The sequence below is a fragment of the Labrus mixtus genome, chromosome 2, assembly GCF_963584025.1.
Source record: "Labrus mixtus chromosome 2, fLabMix1.1, whole genome shotgun sequence".
Lineage (NCBI taxonomy): Eukaryota > Metazoa > Chordata > Actinopteri > Labriformes > Labridae > Labrus > Labrus mixtus.
The window spans coordinates 2,559,990-2,585,900 of record NC_083613.1 but is presented as its reverse complement, the minus strand read 5'-3'; the positions used below and the strand labels follow the sequence as shown (position 1 = coordinate 2,585,900).

Below are 25,911 nucleotides of genomic sequence, written 5' to 3'. Positions count from 1 at the left end.
TGGAGTCTAGACACTGGTGGTGGTGATGATACCCCCCTATGGAGTCTAGACCCTGGTGGTGGTGATGATACCCCCCTATGGAGTCTAGACCCTGGTGGTGGTGATGATACCCCCCTATGGAGTCTAGACCCTGGTGGTGGTGATGATACCCCCCTATGGAGTCTAGACCCTGGTGGTGGTGATGATACCCCCCTATGGAGTCTAGACCCTGGTGGTGATGATGATACCCCCCTATGGAGTCTAGACCCTGGTGGTGGTGATGATACCCCCCTATGGAGTCTAGACACTGGTGGTGGTGATGAGGAATGGAGGCTGTGATGAGCCTGGATCTGGACTCTGCTGAGCTGGAATGGAGGTGACTGGGGCGGTGGTGGGTTGCAGCGGTTGCCCTGAAATGACAGAATGACTGTGGAAGAGAGAGAACTGTTTTAACATTTTGTCGCAGCAGGATGATTGGTTGAGAGAGGTTGTGCACAAATCTGGTTGGTTAATTACTTAAAGAATAAACGCCCATTATCAGCTGATCACCAGAGCAGGTAGACAGAGGAAGTAGTTTAGGTTGAAGTGAAAGAATGAATGAATTTGTGAAAGAATATAACCAGTCTTCCTGTCTGAACTTACGCTGAGCTCCATGACCACTGTTCTACCTTTAGAATGTTCTTAACCTTCTGCAGAACATTCTGTTGTTCATTGGCAGCAGGCAAACAGTTGTTATGCCCATTACCGCCACCTTCTGTCAGTATGGCCGTTATACATTTAATTTACTATATACCTATTCCTTTAATTTAGAAATATATCAGTCATCCCCTGGGCTAGGCTAAGCATGAACCAGATTTATTTGATTCTTTAGATTTTGTTTTTGTATAAAAAAAACAGTTTTTTTCTGTTGAATGCCAAAATATCTTGCACAGAACTGTGAGCGCTAAATATCTTGAAGCCCATCTCAGAGCTTTTACTTTCTCCATTGTTTGTTGAACCTCTATAATTCTTTGTTTATCAATTTGAAGCTGCTCAATACGTAAATTATGCAAAGTAATTGTGTTTATCACCACTATGACATTTTTCCACAAAATAATCTTTGTTATCGAGATTATCATTCCCAATAAAATCTTTTGATCATCTTTTGCATTATCATTTTATTGAACAGTTATGAAACTAAAATGTCAATTCCTCATCAACATGTAGTCGTTCTTTTTCTAAAGTTAAGATGAAAAACAAATGACACTCTTTAGAGGGAGCTTCCCAAGTATGTCCTATACACATTTAAAGCTCTGTTCTGCTTCTTCCTCTCATATGTTCCTCCTTATAACATTTATATTATTTTTCTTTAAGATTTATTTTTGGGCATTTTGTGCCTTTATTGGAGAGATAGGACAGTGGATAGAGTCAGAAATTAGGGAGAAAGAGAGGGAATGACATGCAGGAAAGGAGCCACAGGTCAGATTGATATTCTTATTGAATTTGTAATGTAATGTTAAAATTATAAAATCTTAATATTTATTTAACATTTTCCTTTTAAGCTATTCTAACTCTCTGTCAAGCCTGGGGGCTTTTACCTTGTGGTAACCATTATTGGTCTTTTTCATTTAAAAGGAGAAAGATCAATTTGCCATTATCTTTTTATACCACTCTAACAATACTTCTTTACTCACTTATTTAAGCTGTACTCACAGTTCCTCCCTCTTAATGGAAGTTTGTCCTTGACAATGTAACTTACTGAATGTTACTTAGTGCTCATGATGGATTCATGTTGGGTCTTTGTAGATAATATAACAGAGAGTATAAAGGTCTTTTACCTTCTCTTTTGTGTCTTGAGATAACATTTGTTGTTCTGAATTGCCGCTATACAAACAAAGACTGATTGATTGATTGATTGATACTGATACTAATGTCCCTGAAAGTGACAGGATCTGTAAAGTTACCTAGTGTCATGTTTTGTTTTTTACTCATTTATTTAGTATTATTGTCTCTTCCTGTTTTATTTTGTACTTACCCTTGTCTTCTTTCAGATCCTGCTCCTCATGTTTTCTTGCCTTGAGCCGCCCTGCCCTGATTGTGCTCACCTGTGTCTCGTTATCCCCTGATTGCCTGTGTTGCCGGTTTGTAGTGTGTTCCTGTGTCACCTTGTTCCAGCATTTTTCATAGTAGACTTATAGTGATTTTTGATTGTGCCTGCCTTACCGTTTTGCCTTTTGCCTGCTCCCTTTGGATTTGTTTGCCTTGAAGATTTGCCTTCCTGTGTACCGACCTGGACTGTTATTAAACTCTGCCTTTTCCTGAACTCAGCCATGTGTGAGTCTGCTTTTGAGTCCCTGTCTCTATCTGGTTCTGATAGTAAGCCTTTAACAGTTTTGGTCATAGAAAGGGTGTTCATGCTTTACAGTCATGTACATGGAGACTTATCAGAGATGTGAAGCTCATTTAAAGATTGATGTCAATTACAATAAAGGAACAATCAGCGAATAAAACACCAGGAAGAGGCAATACATTTTAACACTTTAATTGTTGAAAGTTATACAAATATACAAGAAATAGCACAATACACTTACAAGTTTCTTATATTTAAGGCTGTTGAACATTTCTATTGTTTTCTTTCTTTGTAAACATGGGTAAACAGAATGCCTTTGTCATGATTTAATTTGCACCTATGTGAACACAGCTGTTACAGTACAAAAAAAGTTTAGCTTAAAGTTATTATTTCGCTTCTCCCTGACTTTTGACCTATCCTATGCTAATAACTGGGCAAGTTGACTTTGCATTTAAAGGTTACATATTATACTCCTTTTCAACATGTTTAAATAAGTCTCAAATGGCCCCAAAACATGTTTGTGAAGTTTCAAATCCACTCTGATCCTGTATTTTATGTCTATAAACCCCTCTATGTCAGCCCTGCTCAGAACAGGCTGTTTCTGTGCCTGTACCTTTAAATATGTAAATGATCTATGTGGACCACGCCCCCTCTCTGGAAGGGCTTGGGCTTTCTCGCTCCATGCTCAAATGTTTACAGTGAGAAGGCAGACTCAGAGGGCAGAATAAACTTTTAGCTGTGGGAGTGGAACCCGACTGGGGGAGAGGTTACTGCCTTTTGTGATGTCATAAAGGGAACATCTCTAAACGGCCTGTTTGAGCACAAGTTTTCTAAAAAGTGAAGCAGGAAAAAGACTGAGGATGAGCTTTTCTCATCATTGGGGGGTTTGTAGACGGACTAGGAACACTTATGCTGCGTTCCATTTGATCTTGGAAGCCGGAAATTCCGAGTTGACGGTCTGATACGTCATCAGAAACGTCAGAATTCCGACTCGGAAACTCGGAGAATCTTTAGTAGTCCAAATTCAAATCCAATATGCCTGCTGCTCGACAGGGATGTTTAAGCTGTAACTGTTGTCTTTTTGTGGAATTAAATCAATCACACCGATGGTATCATGCAAGTTCTCTCTGTGGAGGTGTTGTCATGTTATTTCAGGTCAGAAACTATCACGCAGTGTGTTGTTATCATCTGGTGTTAGCTAACAAAACAAAAGGTACTCCATGTTGCTTGTCTGACTTGCAACTGGAACGCAGTTAACTCGGGTGTGATGTCATTCCCAGCTCCGAAATCCGAGTTCCGAGGTAAATGGAACGCACCAATATTTGTGTTAGAAAAACACGGTTTAGTGTATATCGTATAATATGTGACATTTAAGATATAAACACAGGAATGTGTCACCCAGGTCAAGGATGAATCTCTTGTGCTTAAAAAGACAATCATACTTCTTTCATTCTTGTGAACAATCACATGATCCTTGATAATGCAGTTAAGACGGTTCAAATCAATATTACTCTCAGCAGCTTTACCCTGATGCTGTAATAAAATACATTGTGGTGTCTAATGTGATTAATGTTGTTCTGCCTGTCTATCTTCACATTCAAGTCAAAGCATGTCCCAATACATTCTTCACATAATGCAGTGTTATTACCAAATGTAACCTCGAAGCACAACAGTTACACAGTATATCTAAGTACCTAGTATTTATGAAGAGTTTAAAAAATCCTACTAATTGCTACTGAAATAAAAAAAAAGTGTGAGAGTTCCCATGAAGTATAGCAGTTACAAACCTGAGCTCCAGTATTTCAGAGACTCTCCCTCTGCTGTTCTAAGTAGACTGTAGTCTGTATCATTCACAGTCCATTCTTTTGTAGATTTCTTCTTATAGTTGGCTAAACTGGAAAAGTTCAATATTTCAAGAGCAATTGTTCGTTAGCTTCTGGTGTGGTGGGTGTTCTTTGTTTTTTCAGCTTCTTGCAGTAAAGTCTAACATGGATCGGATGAATGAGAGCAAGAAGGGACAGCAAGGTGACAGCTACATTCACCTGTGAAAAAAGGAAAGAAAACTTGATTAAAACCAATGGCTTTTTTTTTTTAACTTGTGGAGCTGAATCATCAGCTTAAAGTAAAGCTCATGTCAGAGGAATATCACATCTGAACACTTACATAAAGTGGATCGCCATGCAGCTGATGTTGGATGAGGTGAAGGATTGGAACTTGAAAAAGCAGCCCCAGAGCTGACAAGGACATAGCAATCCCTGAAATCTTCCCAAAATGGGACATAGGAAATCTAGAGTGATTTAAAGGAGACGGAGAGGGAATAAAAGAGGACAAAAAGGCACAATTAGGGATGGACATTTTTTTTCACTTAAATTGGATGTTCACTCTAAAGTGTGGTGGATAAAGATGGAGATATTAACGTACGCAATGCTGATGAAGGCTTGATGGCCTCCAAAAAAGAAGGAGCTGTTGATAACCTGCAGGACAAAGGTGAAGTACTGCAGAGGGAGGACAGGACAGGTGAAGCAAACACAGAAGAGGAAACACTGCAGGGAGGTGAGGACGAGGGAGAGACAGGATGAATTCAGGTCTGCCTCCCGTCTGGTTTCTCCTGCGAGATCGAGGAAAGAAGACAAGGTTTAACAGTGAGGCCTTTGCAGGTGAATACATATTATACAGTTCAGGAAGTATAACTCTTCTTTTTTGTTTTCATTGATTACTGATAGTACGAACTTTCATGAATTCATGCATTTTAGTAACTTTGTGAATGAACCATTTAAATCTGTCTACCATCTCAGAGTTATATTTGGCTTGGAGCCAACTGTCTGTTGTAAGAGAAGGTTTACTAAGAATGATATGTATGTATGTGGGCGGCAGTAGTTCACTGTGGGCAGCAGTAGCTCAGTCTGTAGGGACTTGGGTTGGGAATCGGAGGGTCGCTGGTTCAAGTCCCGGCACGGACCAAGTCCAGAAATTGGTCTGGTAGCTGGAGAGGTGCCTGAGCACTGCCGATGTGCCCTTGAGCAAGGCACCTAACCCCCCCCACCAGCCCAGGAGCACCCACCATGGGCAGCCCCCTCACTCTGAGACCTCTCCATCAGTGCATGTCCATAGGATCCTGTTTGTGCATGTTTGTGTAGCATGCTAACTAGGCAGAGTGTAAAAACAAATTTCCCCTTGCGGGATCAATAAAGTATAAATTATATGTCTGACATTTACGAATCAATCTTTCTTGCCTTTTAGAGATGTACCAAAGTAACCAAGAATTTGTAGGATGTACCTTCTAGCAGAATATAAGCAAGTCTGTTAACATAGAAACTTTGTCAGTACTTTGTCAGTTCGTGATTGTTAACAAATTGTGTTCTGTTGTAACTGTCTGACCTCGATCGATTAAACCGTATTATAATCCACAGTCTGTTTCACGATTTCATCATTGAATTTATACAGCAGCAACAACCCCCACCCAACAATAACATTGTGTGTTATCATGATTTTAGTTGATATGTGGTCAGTATAGCACTTTTCTAGTCTTCTGACTACTCAAAGCTCTTTTACACCACAGGTCACACCTACACATTCACACACTGATGGTAGAGGCTGCTGAGTAAAGAGTCCATCAGAAGTAACTCATCCATTCATACACAGTCACACACTGATGGTAGAGGCTGCTGAGTAAAGAGTCCATCAGTATTAACTCATCCATTCATACACATTCACACACTGATGGTAGAGGCTGCTGAGTAAAGAGTCCATCAGTATTAACTCACCCATTCATACACATTCACACACTGATGGTAGAGGCTGCTGAGTAAAGAGTCCATCAGTATTAACTCATCCATTCATACACATTCACACACTGATGGTAGAGGCTGCTGAGTAAAGAGTCCATCAGTATTAACTCACCCATTCATACACATTCACACACTGATGGTAGAGGCTGCTGAGTAAAGAGTCCATCAGTATTAACTCACCCATTCATACACATTCACACACTGATGGTAGAGGCTGCTTAGTAAAGAGTCCATCAGTATTAACTCATCCATTCATATACATTCACACACTGATGGTAGAGGCTGCTGAGTAAAGAGTCCATCAGAAGTAACTCATCCATTCATATACATTCACACACTGATGGTAGAGGCTGCTGTGTAACGTGTCCATCAGTTTGAATCCCATCCATACACATTCATACACCACCAACCGCTGGAGCAATTTGGGGTTAAGGGTCTTGCACAAGGACACAACCCCAACCTTCCAGTTAAGAGATGACTGACCATTGAGCCACAGCCTGATGGCCAACTCTTTCATGCCAAACAGTGTTTGAAAGCATGAATGTGGCTTGCGCTCTGCTTATGGAAGCATCTTGTCAACCGATAATGGTTCATCTCTTTTTAGTTATTTACCGATCTTTTGTGCTAAAATGTGCTTTGCATTTGAAGGTGGAGGTCTTTCAAACACACTCCAGTCATTAATTTAGCCATGAGGTTTACAGAAATACATGTGTGGAATCATACTTTTCATATCAAAAGCTCAGAGTATCTTTGAAGGAATAACTCACCTGAAGCAAGAGGTCTTTTCTTGTGTCTGTCCATGATGACTCCACTCACCGGGGCAAACAAAACACTGCACAGCTGGGTGAGGGCAAACGCATTGGTGTAGTGGCTCACTGGAAATTAGGGATGAAAATTAAGGGGATACTTAGTTTGGAGGAAACTGATTAAAAAGTGTAAAGGGAAAAAAATGATGTTATTAAAAGCAAGCTTATTTTCAATTCTAAAATGTAACCTTGTGGTTTGGGTTTACAAGCTCATGCATAGAAACCAAGGAGATAACTCTGAAGTTGAAGCATTGCTCCGACAACATAGTCAAACAAAAAAAGAAAAAGAAACCAATGGGGCAGATTAACCTAGGCCTGGGACCTGCATTACCTAAATGCAACACAACAGGTAACATACTTTTATCATCATATTATTAGTATATCTAGAATTCATTTTGATCAGTGGTAAAATGTTTTACGGCAATAATCTTCAAGTTTTCTCATTTTCAAGTTTCCTTCAGAAGGTATTCAATGGAAAAGTCACTGTTATGATCCAAGTCTTCAACACTCACCAAAACCCAAATCAAACGTGGTATCCTACTTTAATCAGTACAAGCAGAAAGCAACACAGGGGAGAAAATGTCCCAAGAAATCCAATCATTTTACCTCACCCAAGGTTTGGTCATCATTTGCCAGCCGGTTGAGCATGGGGTTGACGTTGGATAAGAAGATGAACTGACAGAAGAGGATGGTGATCACCCACACCAGGTGCCACAGGAAGAGCCAGGACAAGACACAGCTCCGGAAACTAGCCACTATTAGTACGACAGATGAGGAGTTGAAAAAACAATTTTTGATGTTTAGAAGTTAGCTGCAGTTGCACTTAATTTACACTATTAGACTTTTACAATTTGTAATACTTTAAGCGAAGATAAAAACATTTTTGGCCTTGGTTGGTGCGAATCTCCAGAGACCTGACTGAGTGTTAGGTGGGGGAAGTCACACCCATCAAGAAAACAAGCTTGGTACTGCTTTTGTCAAACTGTTGCTCTTACGGGCAGGCACAGGGCGGCTGTGGCTTAGTTGGTAGAGTCATCGCCTCTTAACCGGAAGGGTTCGATCCCCAGCTGAGCAACATGTCTGATGTGTCCTTGGGCAAGACACTTAACCCTGAATTGCTCCCGCTGCTTCAGTGGTGGTGAATGAATGGTATTAGTTACTTCTGATGATACTACATAGCGATCACTACCATCAGTGTGTGAATGGGTGGGTGTGACATGTGGTGTAAAAGCGCTTTGAGTAGTCGGAAGACTAGAAAAGCGCTATATAAGCTCAAGACCATTTACCATTTATTTGGCCTTCCCCCTGTGAGCCTGAAAACGTCTCTAGGCTCCTAGGAAAAAGGTTGGGAACCAGTGCAATAGGTAGCCATAAAGTAGAGGTTGGATGAAACAGTTCCAGCCAGTTCCAGCCGGCCCTCAAAAAACAGCCAAAGAGTTAACTTGTTGGAACTGCTGGTCGGCTGAGGCTCAGTTGGTAGAGTGTCGCCTCTCAACTGGAAGGTCGAGGGTTCGATCCCCCGCTGGGCAACATGTCCGATGGTCCTTGGGCAAGACACTTAACCCCTAATTGCTCCCACTGCTTCAGTGGCGGTGTATGAATGATGATACTACATAGTGATCTCTACCATCAGTGTGTGAATGTGTAGGTGTGACCTGTGGTGTAAAAGAGCTTTGAGTAGTCAGAAGACTAGAAAAGTGCTCTACAAGCTCAAGTCCATTTACCATTTACCCTGCGAGTATCAACTTCTCTTTTATCTGCTTTGTCTATTGCTTCCACTTAAGGTAGAGAATTCTGACATTACCCTGAATTACTTTAGTGTAAACCTGAAATGCCCCCCCCCCCCCCCACCAAGATCAACGTTGGTCTTTGTGAGTTATATCCTGGAAAACGAACAAAGAGAATATCACCTTCCTCGTTCTTGGGCTCGTGCTCTGGCTTTGCTCCGTCAGTCTGCTGGTCTTTCTGTGTCTTCTCGAGGTCTTTCTGGTCCTTCATTTCTTCTGTCTCATTATTTTCCTTTTTTTTACTTCCAGGGCATCTTACCCTGTAACAACAAATGTTGGGAGTGAAAAAATGTAAACCCCCCAGAGGAACACATTTAATTGTATCCGTCAATCAAGGAATCTGTCAATAATATAACAAAACTAATCAAATACAAATGGAGCAGGTCTAGACTGCACTCCACATAGTTTTATATACAGACACCCAAGGCAAACAAAAACTCAGTGGTGTAGTGCAGGGTATATAAATCTCCTCTGATTCACGCTATTGATTGATTGACAGCATTCAGTAGGATGCTGCAATTTCTAGGATGGTGAAGGGATGACCCTCCCTACTCTGTCCCTAATTGGCTAGTACACACTAACTTAATATGAGAGAGGAGTCTTATGTCACTGTTCGTAAAAGAGGCAGTTTATCCTCCGCTGGACGGGACGCTTGGGGAAAAATTAACCACTACACCACTGCAAAAAACTGCCTTTTAACAGGAAGAAACCCTGAACAGAAACAGACTGTAGGCCATTAATTTAGATGATGTTTGTTCTGACCCATATGTGTATGACTCCGGCAGCGGGTAGGGGATGTGTCCTCTGGGCATTAAAAAGAAAGTTCGTAGAAGCAGGATGGAGCTACACGAGGTGAGAAAGAGAAACGACAGATACAGAGACACTCCTCGTTCATGAAGCAACTGTAGACAAAGAAAAACAGAGAAGGTGTCGACTTGAGCTTTTTAAGTCTAAGAGCAATTAGGTCTCACTGAAATATTTGCTGCATCTGTTGTAGTTTGAAGGGTTGAATCATAACAGAAATATACAATCTGGTAAGCAACAGGCACAAATCAATAGTAATCTAACCCCTGAATTTAGCCAGATCATAAGGTCATGTTCTGATACACGTACACACACACTCTTTCCTGGTAATAGACCAGTTGTCCATCAAAGAAACTTCTAGCAAATGGTCTGTCATGATTTGGTTTCTTATTTTCAGAGTTTAGGTTTTCTTGTTGTTTTTAGTTCTCATTCTTGTCTGATGGTGTTGTTTCCCTTGTGTGTTTTCTAGGTTAGTGTTTCATGTGTTATTTTTGTAACTTCATATCCTAGTGTTTCTTTATGTTCTAGTGTGTTTTGTTTCATTCTTGAGTTCTGTGTGTCTTCAGTGTTTCATGTATTTTATTTTGTAGTTGTCCATTCCTTCCTCTGTGTGTTTCCCTCCAGTGTGATTACCTTCATTGTCTTCACCTGACTCCTGCTCCCTCGTCAGAGGCCCTGCTGACTCCTGCGCCCTCGTCAGAGGCCCTGCTGACTCCTGCGCCCTCGTCAGAGGCCCTGCTGACTCCTGCGCCCTCGTCAGAGGCCCTGCTGACTCTGCCCACCCCTGTGTTTCCGTGGGAGGCCTGGCCTCTCACTGGTCCCGTGGGTTCATCTGGTCGGCCTCACGGCTGCCCCCCTGATCGCCTCTCTAAGGTTGGTCGACCTTCCGGCCACCCACCCGAACTGCTCCCTGTGTTTGGTCGGCCTCCTGGCCGTCTGCCTGAACTTTCCGGGCTATGTGCCCTGCCTCCAGGCCGTCCACCTGAACTTTCTGGGTAATGTGCCCTGCCTCCAGGCTGTTTATTTTGTAGTTGTCCTCAGTGTTGTGTCCATTCCTTCCTCTGTGTGTTTCCCTCCATTGTGATTGCCCTCATTGTCTTCACCTGTGTTATTAGTCTCACCTGTGTTTGATTACTCCCTTGTCTATTTAGTCTCTGTGTTTCTTCCTTTCTGTGTCAGTTCATTGTATGTTGTTGGAATGTCAGTTTTGCTTGTGCTCCTCTGTGGCTCCCTGTTTTTGATCCCTGTGTTTTTTGTTGAACTTTTGGAATTGAGTTTTGTTACCTTTGGCCTTTTTGTTTAATTAAATATTTTTGGTTTCTGCACTTGGGTCCACCTCCCTTGTTTTCCAACTGTCCGTAACATGGTCTTTTATATAGCACACATGTTGTAATTGCCCGTTGTGATGATTGCCCATGACGGGATGATTGAGATGTTATAAAAGAACTGCTCCAAGAGAAATAACCAGATCCTCAATTCACAAGCCATAGTCTCTGTCTGATTGTTCAAGAGCATTTACTCTTCTACATAATGGCGCTGCGAGCACACTAGGAAGAATGACTGGAATGCTGGAGTGACACTGCACAGTGGCCACAACAAAAGGTAGGAGCTTTATCTTGCCAAAATGTATATGTGCAGTCTGACACCCAATCTCTCTCCTCGCTGGGGCAGCTTGACCCCAGAGTCAGAAGGGAGGAGAGGACGCTGTGTGTTTCAGTAAATTAACCTAGGAATAAAAGGATTAGAAATATACATTACCTTTACGACAAGAAACACTGCGGCAGAGGAGTCAAAGGCTCCATTGTAGACAGTTATGATGGTGGAGCGATAGAGGTGGAACAGGTTCCCCACCTTAACAGAAAATATCATCCTTTTAAGAATACACACACACACACACACACACACACACACAATGTCTGTTTTAACCATGGATAAAAACCTACCTGTGCATTAGTGATGTGGAGGATGGTACCAGATAAAATGAGACACGACATGGCAGGGTACAGCAGTATAACTGTATCTGTGTGAGGACAGAGCAGAGAGAGGTCAGAGGAAATGTAAAGATGACACCCTCAAATTGCAATGTACACAACAACATACCTTCATTTAACAGTGTGATGAACAGTGCACCAGTTGTGTACAAGATTCTGTAGGAATATAAAAAGAACTGTGACATTGCACCATGACAACATTTTTTAAATTTCAAGATTATTCTTTAGTTCGAGACCAGCCTGCGCAAAATGATGAAAGTAGAACTCTTACAGTCTTTTCCTCTGCAGGCAGCTTCCTCCCAGTCATTGTGGTTCTTTCTTCAGTTTCTTGTAGTATCTTGTCAGGGTGCTGATATTTTGACAATGTGAAGATGATGATGTGCCAAAAGCATGTGTAGTTTCATATCTGCATAAGTAAAGCCCCAACACGAATATTATCGTAAATAGTGTCTGTTATCTGTCTGCCTTGTTAAAGTGTCTCATGTGCAGAGACAGTTTGTGTCCTGTTCATCAGTTTACAGATAAACAAGGTCTTTCAAGTTGAAGTGAAAACTTCTCTTGAACTAACTGTTTTTGCCGACTACACAAGGAAGTAGCCTATTTCCTTATTCGTGAAACCTCCACGTTAGTCATTTGAGAACAGGATGCTGCTGCTCTTCTGATATAGACTAAAATAACCACTTTATTCTTTAAAGACTTCTACTTCTACTAAGAGTTCTACTTTCATCATTTTCGCACAGGCTGGTCTCGAACTCGTTAATTAATTAGATTAAACTCGTAAATTTACGAGTTTATTCTCATAAATTTACGACTTTAATCTCTTCTTTTTTTTTTTTTTTAACGTGGCCCTAATCCTCTGTCGTATGTATTCACCCAGACACGTGGCAACTTTATGACAATGGATTAACTGTTTTAAAATAAACAAGCTTTGGTAATAACAAAAACTGTTCCTCATAGGGTGAAGTCCCCCCCCCCTTTCTGACACATCGGCTCATCCTGATTTCATGCAGAAATTTAACTAGAAGGCATGTCGAAAAAATTCCGGGTAAAGTCTGGATTCAACTGCTTGCGTTCACACATTGTTCACGTGTGAATACAACACAGCTAAGGTTACTAATGATAGCAGCATTTCTGCCAAACAAACTCTTCCAGGAAGCCTTAAATCAACAAATAAAAGTTATCAACAATATCGGACATTTTATTCTAATTTAGTCATAAGCAGAATAAGTTCTGCAGAATACATTCACACCAACAGATAACTTTTTCTTTCCATGTCTTCTGAATTGATAAGCAGTCAGTAAAGAAGTCTGTATTTAAGCTGCTGACGTAGCTTTGGCCTGGATCCTTTAGCTCACTCATATCATGTCTGTAGCCGTCTGGGACTGTCAGCCAGTCTGCATTTTTTGTTGTTGCAAAATCGATTGAGTAAGAGTAACCCTAACCCTGACCGTATGATCGTTCAGTTTGCAAAATCAAGGTTTGTTGATGAGAGACCAGCTTTGTAACACTCTGTCACAAATGAAGGACCAGTTGTTTCAAATATTTGTATGAATTGAAGAGATTTTTCAAGTTTCAAGTAATCTTCGTAATCTGCACGGTGCTGCATGATAATGCAATTGTTGTTGGAAATAGCCATAGTTACAGGGGTACAGTGGGACATGTGACAACTCATGCAGTCACATGTCAAAGTGACTCTGGGCAAGACAGAGAACCCCAAACTGCTCCCACTGCTTTGCCAGTGAGTGATTGTGTGGATTGAATAGTATTGTTGGGCACATAGCAGCCTCTGCCTTCAATGTATGAATGTGGTGTGAATGAGTGGTCAGAAGACTACAACAGTTCTATAGAATAGAATAGAAAATACTGTGTCTACTTTTGCATGCAAAAAATTTGTCTTGGACTTGTAAATATGTGCAAATATGAGCCATACAGAAGGTAATACAGTCAAACAAAATATCACATAAGACTGTCCAAGTCCAAGTCCATCAAGTTAGAAGTGAACAACAATATTGTTTTGATCCAGGGGTTGGTTGGCTGGCACCAACATAGATGTTGACAATTCAAGAGGGAGATGAATGTCTTGACTTAAGTCCAGGGCCATCCATCATAGTAGTTGAGACATTTCAGTCAGGGCCAAAGTGGTGAACCAACAGACCAATGTCACATACCAAAAGTCAAGCCACAAACATGGCTCTAATGTTAAAAGGAGTTCTAAAAGACTTAATGTCACACTTAACACCGGTAACATATGGGCAAACACTTTCACCGGACATTTTTTCAAGAAGCAAAAAACACAGTTGAACACAGTTGAAGAGTTCAAGCTGTTTCACTGTCTGCGACCTGCAAAACAGGAGACTTTTCAAATCATGGCTAACCTGAGGGAAAATTGATCTTTCAGGGGGCTGCCGCAGGTCTTACATTAATGGAGTTTTAAAAATGTTTTTAGCTACTTTGAAATGTTCAACTTGAAGAAAACGAATGTTAACTGGTTGTGAAAGCTAAAGCAACATCTGCACATATATTAACCTTAACCACCTCATAACAATGAGCCCGGTGAGTTATTTGTCCACATCTAGGAGCCTGTTAGTTTGCAGCATACAGTCTAATTTGCAGCCTGAAGTTTCGAGCAGTGATACCACCAGTTGATTGTTCATAAATAAAAAAAACATCCCTTGACAAAAATGTTATACTAAAATAGACTTTCTGCGCACTTACATTGATATTAGCCTTGTTGCTGTAGTCCCAAAGTGGTCGAAGACACATCCAATAGGGAAGCGTATTAGTGTGTTTGTGATAAGAGCGACACACATGACTAGAGATAACTGCTCATCCTGACCCATGCAATCTGGAAGGAAAAGTAAGGAAATAAATTAATTAGGTATAGAAACTACTGGAAACCACTCAGTTCTTCTGTAGACTGTGTATACGGTGTGTATCAAGGTACAGATCAAGTGGGGACAGCAGGAAAAAAAGATTGCATCTGTACCACATAGGAAAAGCAAACACTAGTGTTGTTTTGCTTGACCTGCACTTTCAGCTGAACTAATTGTTACGTTAACTGTCAAGTTGACTTTTTCTTCTACATATGGATTGAATTAACTACCAACAAGGGTTAAAAAAAACATCATCTCTCTGCAAAGACACATTCAGATATAAAATATAGATTTAGGAAACATGTCTGTGTGAACATCTCTCCACATACAACATGCCCATTTACCTTACCTATATACACAGCATTGTCAGAATCTCTGGTAGTGTTGACACAGTATCCAGCAAAGTATCCATCCACTTTAAGCACAAACACGAGAGAAGCCCAGCCAAAGGCCATCCCTGAGAAGAACAAACTCTCTACCAGTCCTGACAGCAGGGTCAACCAGTAGTACGACTTGGCTCCGCTCCCTGGGAATCCAAACATGCTGCCAAACGCTTCTACTTGTGCTGAATGAGGTTGGAATGATAGGCTGTCACAGCGGGACCAGGCGAGGTTTCTTAAAAAAGAACAGACAGGACTGTGACTGGAGTACGACAGAGCTCACCATTGAATCTATTCTGTAGAAAGTCTGTGCTGTGGTAGTGGATTGAAAATTAGGTCATAATCACATCAGAATGCACATCAACACAGAGAGTCTTTGTTGTCTGCCACTTTTGATCACACAGACACAATCAGTTTAATTGAATCAACACATGGACACTGTGTCAGAAGAGAATCAAAGTTTGACATTACTGCAGCATTATTCTATTGTTTGAATGACAACACAATCCTGCAAGACTTACCTGTCGCACTGCTAGCTGTTGGAAGAATAATTGTTTACTTTCCCATTTCTTGCCACACCCTCTGTCTTTGCTCCTCAGACGTCTCACATCTACTGGAATGCCCTGGGCTGAAAACTGTTTACTGTCCTGCATGCCACATCAAGAGTGGGGGTGGTATATCACACCATTTACAGCTGGGAACTCAGGTTGCGCAAGGTTGTTGAGTGCATGAAACTGCAAGATGCATTTCTACCCTCTGCTACAGTGAGGTGAGGGTGGATGGAAATTATGATGTGAACTTTGATAATGTTGGATACAAGGACAAAGGTGCAAAAAAATATCAAGACTCTGTCTCAGAGTGGCACCAAAAGAAAGTCATAAACCGCCTGCGTGGTGGCAATATGAAGTTTATATGTAAGATAACGACTTCAATGTAGGACTTTGAGTTTAAGGAACACATGACCGAGTTACATATAAAACAAGAAAGATAAATCCCATCAACAAGTTGGCCCTTCAATACAACAGGTTCATATGGAAAAGGTTTCTTGGCAAAAATTTTAATTTCTTTATTATGATAATACTATTACATACATTATTATATTACATGATTTATAATGCACTTTTCTTAACATGGTTACAATGTGCTTCAAAAAACATATGGAGAGATGAAAAGAAAAAAGGAGTTAAAAGAAGATACAATTAAGACTTCATAAAAGCCTTCCCATAAAAGAAAGTTTTAATAGAGGATTTCAAACAGTCTACAGATGTGGAAGAGAGTCCCACAGTCTATAAGGCCTGGTCATCTTACAAGCTGGGATTTATACAGCCAGACGAGCTGCATCTCGCAGGGATCCACATAGGAGTTAGAAGATCTCTACAAAATTTGGGGGCAAGGCAATTTAAGGCTTTAAAAAAGAACAATAAGGGGCGCTGGTGGCACAGTGGGTAGTGGCTCCTTTCCCACATGTCATTCCCCACTCTCTCTCTCCCTGATTTCCATCTCTATCCACTGTCCTATCTCTCCAATACAGGCACAAAAAGCCCAAAAATAAATCTTAAGAAAAAAGAAAAAAAATCAATAAAATCAATACGATAAAAAATGGGCAGCTAGAATGAGCTGGCAAGAACAGGAGTGATGTGCTGGTCGTTGTGGTGTTGAAACTCGAGCAGCAGCATTGGCGTCTATGGAGGGAGCTCTGACTGAAACTATTTCAAATTACATTTAAGTACATACAGTTAAGAAGACAACGAGTGGAAGACAAGGTGAAAGACATAGCTGGTATTCACTACTTCAAACAGTATTGTAACTGTTTTTTTTAAAACTTGTATAACAGTAGGGTAGGGATGAGTTCATTGTGATGTGTCACATGGTGGTCCCCAGTGGGTATATAATAATTAATCTGCTGACAACAAGGAACAATGTGGGAGTTCTCTGGCTGTCAGGTTCTCTGGTTGTTTTTGGTTCTTTTGTTGTTTCAGTTTATTTTGTTTAGCTTAAAAAAATGTGTATGTATGTGTCATGATTTGGTCTCATTTAGTTTTGTATTTCAGCGTTTAGGTTTCCATGTTTTAATTTCGCCTGTCCATCCTAGTGTTGCTTGTTTCCCTTGTGTGTTTTTGTCTTAATGTTTCATAGTTTAGTCTTTAGTGTTTCCTGTTTTATTTTGTAGTTTCTTATCCTTGTGTTTCTTTGTTACATTCTTGAGTTCTGTGTGTCTTTAGTGTTTCATGATTTAGTTTGTAGTTGTCCTCAGTGTTTCTTGTTTTGTATTCCTGCCTCTGTGTGTTTCCCTCCATGTTGATTACCCTCATTGTCTTCACCTGTGTTATTAGTCTCACCTGTGTCTGATTACCCCTGTGTCTATATAGTCTCTGTGTTCCTTCCGTTGTATGTCATTTGTCGGTGTTGTATTTTCTCGTGTCGGTTTTCCTTGTGCTCATGTGGCTACCTGTGTTATTTACCCTTTGTGTTTTTTTTTCAGTTTGGACTTTTTGAATAGTAAGTTTATGTTAGATTAAATCATTTTTGTTATTCTGCACTTGGGTCCACCTCCCTTGTTTTCCTACACCCATGACAGTATGTTTTAGCAGGTATATAAAAGCACTGTGCTAACCTTCATTTTTTAAAGGAACTTTATGAATATTATTGTGTTATTATCATGCTTATGATGATGATGCCGACAGAGACGTTGACGATGATGATTCTGCTTCTTTTTCTTCTTATTAAATCAATGTTATACGTTGTGCGTTTTTCACATACATAGGCCTAACAAATTAACTGTGGATCACTAATATGAGGTCTAAATGCAGTCGAGGTTCTGATCTTGCTTCTAATTTCCTTTGAAGTGCTGCAGTTTTAACAAAGAAAGTGCTTTAAAAAACAAAGGTAATGAATATTATATATTTATATATTTGAGTCAAAAGATTTTTCACAGATCCAACGTTACAATATGGTGCAGTGATCTTCATTGAAGCTGCTCAGTATCCCATATTGGGTCAAAGGGTCTCGGCACAGTACTGAATTGTCACCCAAAACATTCCACTGGGGTGGCCTGTTTTCCAAAACCTGTTCAGAAACAGCTGTCATCACATCTGGAATTATTGCAAAACACGATGCACAGTGTAATGTAACTTATCCTGTTCCATTCAGAACTCTGTCCATTTTCTTTCATCCAATCCAGAATACATGGTTTAATGAATGAATTTCCTCAACAGATCTCAATGTCAACCAAACTGTAAACGCAGGCTCTGGTATTTGATTCATTGGACCAGACAGCCTGTGCTAAATGCAACATTTGGGAACAAACTTTCAAACTGCTGTTATGTAGCTGCTCTTCTTTACTGTTCTCAATGACAAGCTCTGCTCCTCATTAAAGATGTAATCTGTGAAGTGTTGACAACAAAGGCAGTCAAACTTCAAATGTAGGCAGACTCAGAAACAAGCTCAGCGGCATTCAAACAAACCAAACTCTGCACTCACTGAGTAGAACCAGTCACGGCAGTCTGTTATCATCCCAGCACATTAACACAGCTATCTGCCACCAGTTTTCTTTAAGAACTTGAATAAAAAAGCAGGCTTTGACTTGACATAGGTGAGTGGATGTATAACAGAGAAAATCCTTCTTTAAAGGAACACATTTCTTACAGTGGATAACAGTGCTTTTTATGCCAGTGAGGAGAAAACAACAGAGCATACAGTCACAGCCTTTAAAGTCCTGCCTGATTGAAAGTGTGACCACAGGTGGATGAAAAAGTCATTCAAATAGTGAGGACAACAAATAATGTGTAAATGTGTTACTCACATGGCTGCTGATGTTCTGTGCTGTTACAAATCTGTGACCTGTATGATTCTGAGCATTCATCTCTCCAGTGTCGAAGGTTATGTTCTCTGTTTGGTTTGTTTATCAGGATCGCAGGGACCAATGCAACAAGGCATCTCTTATTCGTCCTGATGTCAACAATCTGTTGATTTCTCCCCTGTTCCATCATACTGCTATTCCCAGATGATCTGTTGTGTTTGTAGCACAGTATCATGTTCTCCTGTACATTGCGGCACAGAGTCCTCTCACCTTTGCGCTCCACTCTATTTGTCACTTGTCTCACTATAACCTGACTCACAGACACTGCCAGCTTTTGTGTAACACTGAAACTGGAGTATAGTGGAGTAATGTGTAACTTCATCAGTTCATTGCTCTTTACTTTGCATCACTGACATTTAAAAAAACACAGGATTAGAAATACTACAAGAAAATCTTAAAGGATCATCTAAGAGAAAGATGTAATGAAATTTATGCAATCACAGTACAAACATGAATTTTCTTATAAATATGCTTAGTTTGCACACCGCTAAATAGTAAAAGCATTTGTGACCTTAACCTTTAAAATAACCAGGTTACGAACTGTAAAGTATACAATAAAAAATACTTTCATTATGGTATGTTTTTAGTCTTGATAAAAACATAAATAATGATGTGCTGACTGGTTGATAAAGAACATTGTGGTAATAAATTACAGTATAGCACCACTTACTGGCCCCTGGTGGTACTACAAAATACCATTTTAAAATAGTGAATGCTCCTAGGCCTTTGTGCTTTGTCTGCTTTAATTGTTTGCTGCCAAGTAACATAAATTTTGTCTGTTAAGATCAGATATGAGTAACCATAACCATAAGGGGGCAAATACGATCAACAGATAAGTGGCATCATTTAAAATGTTTTTTCTGCAACTATTTTAATAATTAAAAGTTAAGTTAATTATTACTAATTAATAATTTTTCAAGAAAAGATGGAGCAAAAAAAAAAGTACAGATCCCGCTGCCTCAAAAAAGCTCAGAGCATTCAGAATGATCCATGTCAGACCGGACACTTTCTGTTTGAACTGCCCTCCGGCAGGCGTTTCAAGACAATTAAAACCCGGACAAACAGACTGAAAAACTGTTTCTACCCAAGAGCTGTGACTGCACTTACCACTGCACAAAATGTTGTGTTAAATGTTGAGTAATCTGTAAAGTGAAATCTGTACCTCAGCAGAATGTGTATGTGTGTGAAAGTGTGGTGTGATGTGTTTTTTAGTATCCTCTTATTTTTATTTACTGCGTTCTATATGTAATGACAAATAAAGATATTATTTTTCTGATGCTCAGTTGCTCGTGTTATGGTTTCAGTTTAAATCAAAACCCCAAAGCAGAGACTGACACAGATATACAATGTAACAAAAAACCTGTTCAGTGTTCAAAAAGAGCAGGCAGTGAAGGCAGGGAGTTGGCTGGCCAGAAAAATAATCCACAAGGTGATGCAGGAAACTCAGGCGAAGCAACTTGAGAACAGTGAGGCACACTGGAGTACCTGAGCACAAGAAAAAACAGGTAAGAACAAAAAAACATCCAGAGCACAAAGATTCACTGTGAAAATAAGCAGCTCAATAATCACTGAGAGACACTACCGAACAAGACGGAATTATCTGGCAGAGTAGTGGAGTGAAGACCAGACTTTTATAGAGAAGATGATTAACTGAGTGCCTTGCCTGCTGCTGAGTGGAGAAGCCAGCCACACCCACTACCACTCACATACCTGCAGGAGAAAGAAAACAGAAAGGGGAGGGGGAGAACAAATACAAAAAACCCTACAGCAAAACCAAAACCAAACAGGATCATCACAGCTCCAGCTACTTATGTGTGAGGATTTGCAGCTAGACCAACTATGTCTTTGGTGCATTCACAAGCTTCTAACATTGTAAAGACAAAAAATAACGTTACAAATATTTTTATGATCAGAACTTTGACTTTTTTATATAGTGCTTATCCTAAGCTATATAACAACCCATCACATGAATCACGTGTAAAAAGTCAAAGTATAGCAATTATAACTGTGAAATGTAATTTATGCGCCTGATTAAATTGACAATAGTTCCCTTGAAATGTAGGTTAATGGTTAATGGAAGAAGCATAAATTTAAAAAAAAATCTACCTATCTGGGGTTTATCGTTCTATCAAATGTAGTTAGTAGAGATGCACCTATTTGGAAAATCCGGGCAGATGCCGATACCGATGTTTGAAATAACAATTTTGCCTGGTTGCAGATTCCAGTACCGATGTTGGTTTCATGAATTCCTTTTTGTGTAACACTCCCACAATGTCAACATTTTATCATGTTTGACAATGAAAACAAGTCAGAGTGATTTCATCTGCCCAAAACAAATCTTCTCTGAAATAGCAGTTAGATGTAGATACCAGCATTAAATTGATTTGGCACAACAAATAATCATCGGCGACTGACATCGGTTCATCCCACAATGTTTGATGATGTGCTGATGTCTGTCAACAGAGCCAATAATGGCCGTTATTGATATTGAACTGATGCCTTAATACATCCCTAGTATTTTTTTATTTTTTTTACCAGCACCATTGCACTGTTTCTTAAATGACTTCAGTATAGCTGATGTAGTACTTTTGTTTATTCAGACAGAATGTAGACACTCCATTTGGGACTAAAGCAGGAAAAAGAAGAAGAAGAAAAAGCTACAATCTCTATCCAGCACATCATTTTCATACTCCATATTGGAACTTTGTATTCATTTATTAAAAATACATCAATTTAGGGGTTATTATTTAATAATTATTAATTATCCTGCTCTGTCCCAGCACATCCATGACCACATGAGGGCAGTATCTGTTTCTTTAAGGTGAGAGGGTTTGGCCATTAAACAAATATAGTGAGGTTTTTGGAAGCTGAGAAAAAGATAGCAAGCTTATTATAATTTACTTTAACATTCATATAACTGTATCCCCCTGATTTAACTCATTTAAAAAGGTCTATATATGAAAAACATTTGACATTTTATAAATGATAAAATAAATATTTTATATTCTAAAAAATTCTAAAAATCAACAAATATGTTTGCACTGTTGCAAGTTAAGGAAAATGAGAACAATAGTCGTTAATAATAAAATAATACCTGCATGTTTCCAAACGCCCCCGCGTTATCCAGCTCTGCCCCCCCTCCTCTTCCCCCCAGCGGAGAGGAAGAGCACAGACAAGTGAACAACAAGCCAGGGCAAGGAAGATAGGAAACTGCATAGGTGGGTGTTTTCTCCTTCTTCATAGTTGTCGCTGTGCTCTGTCCCTGCGATGGACAGTGTACATGATCAGCTATAAGTTGTTTTTGTTGTCTCATCTTTCCTCACTTCTTCTGCGGGTCGACGTTTGGATCGTGTCGGCGCAGCAGCAGTGCCACTCTGCTATCGGCTAGGCCTGAAACCGCTGCCTCGCAAACACTTATGGACTATTAAAAACAAGCCGAACAGTCTCCAGAATCGGTAATGGCCTGTCTTTTTGATATGATATCTTCGATATAGGTGGTCGGGAGTGGTTCTGGGTGAACGGGGGAGTGGGTTGAACTTGTTTGTAGTAAACGCAGTGTTAGCCAGCTAGCTACCATAGTACAAGCTAATTTGGCTAGCATCGGTGTATGCGATTCGTCAGCTTGATGAATTACTTATTTCATTAAAAGTCTGTGAATGTTTTACAAAACACATGCCTGCTGTTTAAAGCAAGACTGCTAGACTATAATTTATCAAGTAGCATGACGTTTATCAGTTTGTTAGACTAATGGGTTAGTTTGTACGTGACTTGATGTGTATGTAGTTTTGACATAACACTTTGAGTATTTTGGGGTTAAAAAAGCAGTGACTGTATAAAGCAGTGATATTTTACCAGAGTGCTGTGAAACTTTTCTGTGCTGAAGGATATTGAGGGCAGGTGAGACTACACGGAAGTGGTCGTTTCCACCGCCGCCTCCCAGCCCGTAAGTTAGGAGTCAAAGTCCAACACGGTTTAATTATCAATTTCACATTTTGTATTGTACCTGCGACGCCCACTCCCTGCGGACACTCAAACTGCGTGGTGCTACTCAGGTCATTATTCTTGAATGCTGTGTGTCTTTTGGCAGATTGCATTTGACTTGTGTTACATATTTGTCTCCTAGTCTACTGTAAAAACCAAGCTTCATCTTCCACTAGTTGTGTTTTGATGTGGTCTACCAGGTAGATGAGAGAGGCGGGGGTGTTGGAGCTGCAGCGAGGGACAAAGCAAGAACCTGTTCTGTGAGTCTGGCTGTGTGGGGTGTGGTAAGGTGGCAGGCGTGTTTATTGCTTCATTATTCAGTCCCTTATGTGAAGGCTTGCAACTACAGATAACTTCTCACCTTACAGTTTTTCAATGCGAACGGATGCTGGATTGTTAGTAGACTGTTAGTAGAAACCAGACTTGTTCTGCGGTTGTAGTGTATCCCTTTGGCAGTAAGCTTTCTATTTACAATCTTTGTAGTGTATCCCTTTGGCAGTAAGCTTTCTATTTACAATCTTTGTAGTGTATCCCTTTGACAGTAAGCTTACAATCTGTTGTGGGCTTTTGAGGATTCTACATGCAGGCCTTATATTAAAATTTGTCACTTGAAAGAACAATTAAAACCGGTCTGGGTAATGTTTGATCGCCTGTCCAGAGTTTGAATTGTTAAATTGTATTGAGGCAGTCAGTTGATTGGTGAGTTTCAGTGCAGCAAGGCATGCCTGTCATATTATCCTATAAACCCTGTGGGCATGTCTGCCTTGACCTGCTGGAACAGAGATGGAAAAGATTGGGAGCAAGTTCAGGCATGTAGTTTGTTCAGATATGCCCACTTTGTAAGATGTGAAAAATAAACAGACTGTTCTTTTGCTACATAAAATTTGCTCCTAGCCATGTCTGCTGGGGTAGGGTTAGGGTAAGTTTTGCTGCTCAGCCAGTTGTTTTAGCCAGGGCTATCATTTGTGAACCTCAGTAATAACGGGCTTTCAGAGCACACCACGGGTGTGTCCCTTCAACACACAGGAGCTGGGGTTTTCTTACATTTGCTCCTCCCAGTCAGTTTTCTCTCTCTCCCTCGCTCTGTTTATTTCTCTGCCTCTCTCTTTTTCCAACGGTTACACCTGCAAGTCTGTTTTTATTTGAATGGTGATGAACATGTCAACTCCCTCCCCATGCAGGGGAGGTCATGTGAGGAGGTTTACACAAGGTGAAATCAAAGTGAACAGATTACTAGAGCGGTCTAAACTGTCACACATTACCCTTCCTTAGCACTGGTGGTTCACTTCCTGGAAATGTTGAGTGTCATTTTGCACTTTTACAGCCCCCACTGCTGCAATTAAGTCACCTTCCTCCTTAAACAGTCCTCACAGTCAGTGTTATTGCATTCACAAGTGGGAAATCTTTACCAAATGCTGAATGTCTTACTTTAGTTTGCCTTACCACTTCACATTTTTTATACCTGAAACGTTAAATACATGTCCCATGTGTTTTGAGGAGCTTTATAAAATGCAAATGAACTGACTGAGCGGTTGTGCTTTCTGAAACATCTTATCATTGACTTAAGTTGAAGTGAAGATAAAGTCTTTGCCTCTATTTAGAACCTTTATTGAAGAAATTCAACTAGGTGAGAATACAACATCATCTGCTTACTTTCACATTAATGATATGATGAAAAATGTGTCAGTGCTTAACTCTTTTTTGGGGAGATTTATCGGATGTACTGTTTAAACAGTGTTATCTATTGAAGTGCTATCATGTGATTGCTGACCATATCTCTTCATCATAGATATTTGTACTTCTACTCACACCGATTGGTAGTTTTTTCCCCAATCTTTTTCTGCCCTGAGTTACAGTTGCCTGCTGTTTCCTTCGTCCCTGAGAAGTCTGGGGTGTGCGTTGGTGGGTGTATGTTCATGTGAACGCTCTCTAACACACTGTCGGCCTCATGGGAGCATGGGTGGGGGTTAGGTGGTTCATGGTTTCATGTCAGGATGGCAAAGGCGGTATTAGTTGGAAGTGGGCCAAGGCTAACACACAAAATACACAATACTAGTCGCACGCACACACAGTGGTCAAATCTCTGTGTGACCATTCAAATGAGGCTGAGTCAGCGAAGCACTTGGCCAAGCCACAACAGCATTTTATTATAGCTTCACCCCAGCTTTATGTGAGTGTGAGAGTTTGTATGTGTGACTGGTACACTATGCATGTCAGTCTGCCAAAGCCACCAGTGGCTAAAATAGCAATGATAGCGTATGAGAATTATGGAATACACTACAGACACAATTGTCAGTGTGATCTGGGTGATAGACTAAAGAATTGAGTGTGAGTTTGTGCTACATAAAGTTTTCAGTAACTTGCCAACACTGATGGTGTCTGTGTGTGTCTACAGAAGCAGTATGAGGCTCAGTAAGCTAAGTGGCTTAACACTGTAAATCCAGGGCTAGCCCATTAGCAGATACAATTTAGCGTTGCTGCTAATGGCCTTACAGCAGATTAACAACTAATGCCTGGGCTTTAAGTGCCCAAAGCCATTTTAAAACTCTCACAAGCAATTGCTCGCTGCCACAAGAATCTTAGTGGTGAGACTTGTACAGCTAGAGAGTTTTGTGTGGGTCTGTCTGTTACACTGGGGGACTGCCCTCCCCTAAGCGTTTAGAAAGGCGTTGCCATTTTGACAGCGCTACAAAGCAGAAGCCTACAAGCAGTGGTATATTGACTTATCTGATGTATCGTGTCAGTTCTGCATCGCTAAGTTAAAAACTCGGTCCAATGTATAGTGTGACAGCTGCTATAGGCACCCTTCTAGAGACAAACTTTTTTGCAGCTTGCTGCTGTATATAGATACCGGCTTTCTGCTTTATTTTTGTGATCCAAGCAAAGATGTGTCACTGTTGAATGACGCCAAGGTTTCAGTTTTTATTTTAATGCACACTTGGCTTAGGTTACATATACCCACTTGAAATCACTCCTTAACCGTCTTTAAATATGTAAGCACATTAACTGTGGTTGAATGTCATGATTGGGTCAGAGAAAGTTACAGCACCCACTCCAGTGTTTCCCCTACCATTATTATGGGGGGGGGGGGGGGCGCCCCCCTGAAGGTCAAGTAAAAAAAAAAAAAAAAATTTTTAAGGATTTCTTTTGGGCTTTTTGTGCCTTTATTGTAGAGATAGGATAGTGGATAGAGTCGGAAATCAGGGAAAGAAGTCATTTAAGGATACCTTTCCAATAGAAAAGGACAGCTGTCATTAAAAGTAACGCATGAACACCAAGATTCCTTCAAGTCGCTGTGTCGGCTTGTCCCCACCCCCCCAATGCTGTAAACCTA

The 25,911-nt window shown here is 40.4% G+C and overlaps 2 protein-coding genes and 2 long non-coding RNA genes across 12 annotated transcripts in view; 1 reads left to right on the top strand and 3 right to left on the bottom strand.

Moving 5' to 3' along the window:
* Positions 1–3,443: 3,443 nt before the first annotated feature.
* LOC132980747 (equilibrative nucleobase transporter 1-like) lies at positions 3,444–18,845 on the bottom strand. 3 transcript variants are annotated; one of them, XM_061047062.1, is made up of 13 exons: positions 18,540–18,845; positions 14,707–14,972; positions 14,200–14,329; positions 11,594–11,640; positions 11,437–11,513; positions 11,252–11,344; positions 9,452–9,591; positions 8,813–8,949; positions 7,514–7,657; positions 6,864–6,971; positions 4,730–4,916; positions 4,472–4,595; positions 3,444–4,350 (listed from the first exon to the last, which is right to left on the bottom strand). In XM_061047062.1, the coding sequence occupies exons 2-13, from the start codon at positions 14,897–14,899 to the stop codon at positions 4,213–4,215; spliced, it is 1,518 nt and encodes a 505-aa protein (XP_060903045.1). In that variant the 5' UTR covers positions 14,900–14,972; positions 18,540–18,845; the 3' UTR covers positions 3,444–4,212. The 3 variants fall into 3 exon arrangements, with proteins under 3 accessions (XP_060903045.1, XP_060903054.1, XP_060903036.1); XM_061047071.1 differs by lacking the exon at positions 18,540–18,845 and adding an exon at positions 15,259–15,816 and having other exon boundaries at positions 14,707–15,049; XM_061047053.1 differs by lacking the exon at positions 18,540–18,845 and adding an exon at positions 15,259–15,815.
* Positions 9,898–11,245, bottom strand: LOC132980761 (uncharacterized). Its single transcript, XR_009674202.1, has 2 exons — positions 10,377–11,245; positions 9,898–10,334 (listed from the first exon to the last, which is right to left on the bottom strand). It is a non-coding gene; the product is annotated as an uncharacterized LOC132980761 (long non-coding RNA).
* Positions 18,846–19,818: 973 nt separating the features above from the next.
* Positions 19,819–20,422, bottom strand: LOC132954405 (uncharacterized). Its single transcript, XR_009665757.1, has 2 exons — positions 20,179–20,422; positions 19,819–20,081 (listed from the first exon to the last, which is right to left on the bottom strand). It is a non-coding gene; the product is annotated as an uncharacterized LOC132954405 (long non-coding RNA).
* Positions 20,423–21,728: 1,306 nt separating this feature from the next.
* ctnnd1 (catenin (cadherin-associated protein), delta 1) overlaps positions 21,729–25,911 on the top strand; it is a 34,744-nt gene continuing 30,561 nt past the window's right edge. For 3 of the 7 annotated variants that reach the window (XM_061047386.1, XM_061047401.1, XM_061047394.1), the window contains exon 1: positions 21,731–21,814. The gene's annotated coding sequence lies outside the window, so the exon portion shown is untranslated. Of the gene's footprint in view, positions 21,815–21,855; positions 22,052–22,673; positions 22,838–25,911 lie in introns of those variants that run through there. The other 4 variants (XM_061047411.1, XM_061047377.1, XM_061047419.1 and 1 more) reach the window with 4 other exon arrangements.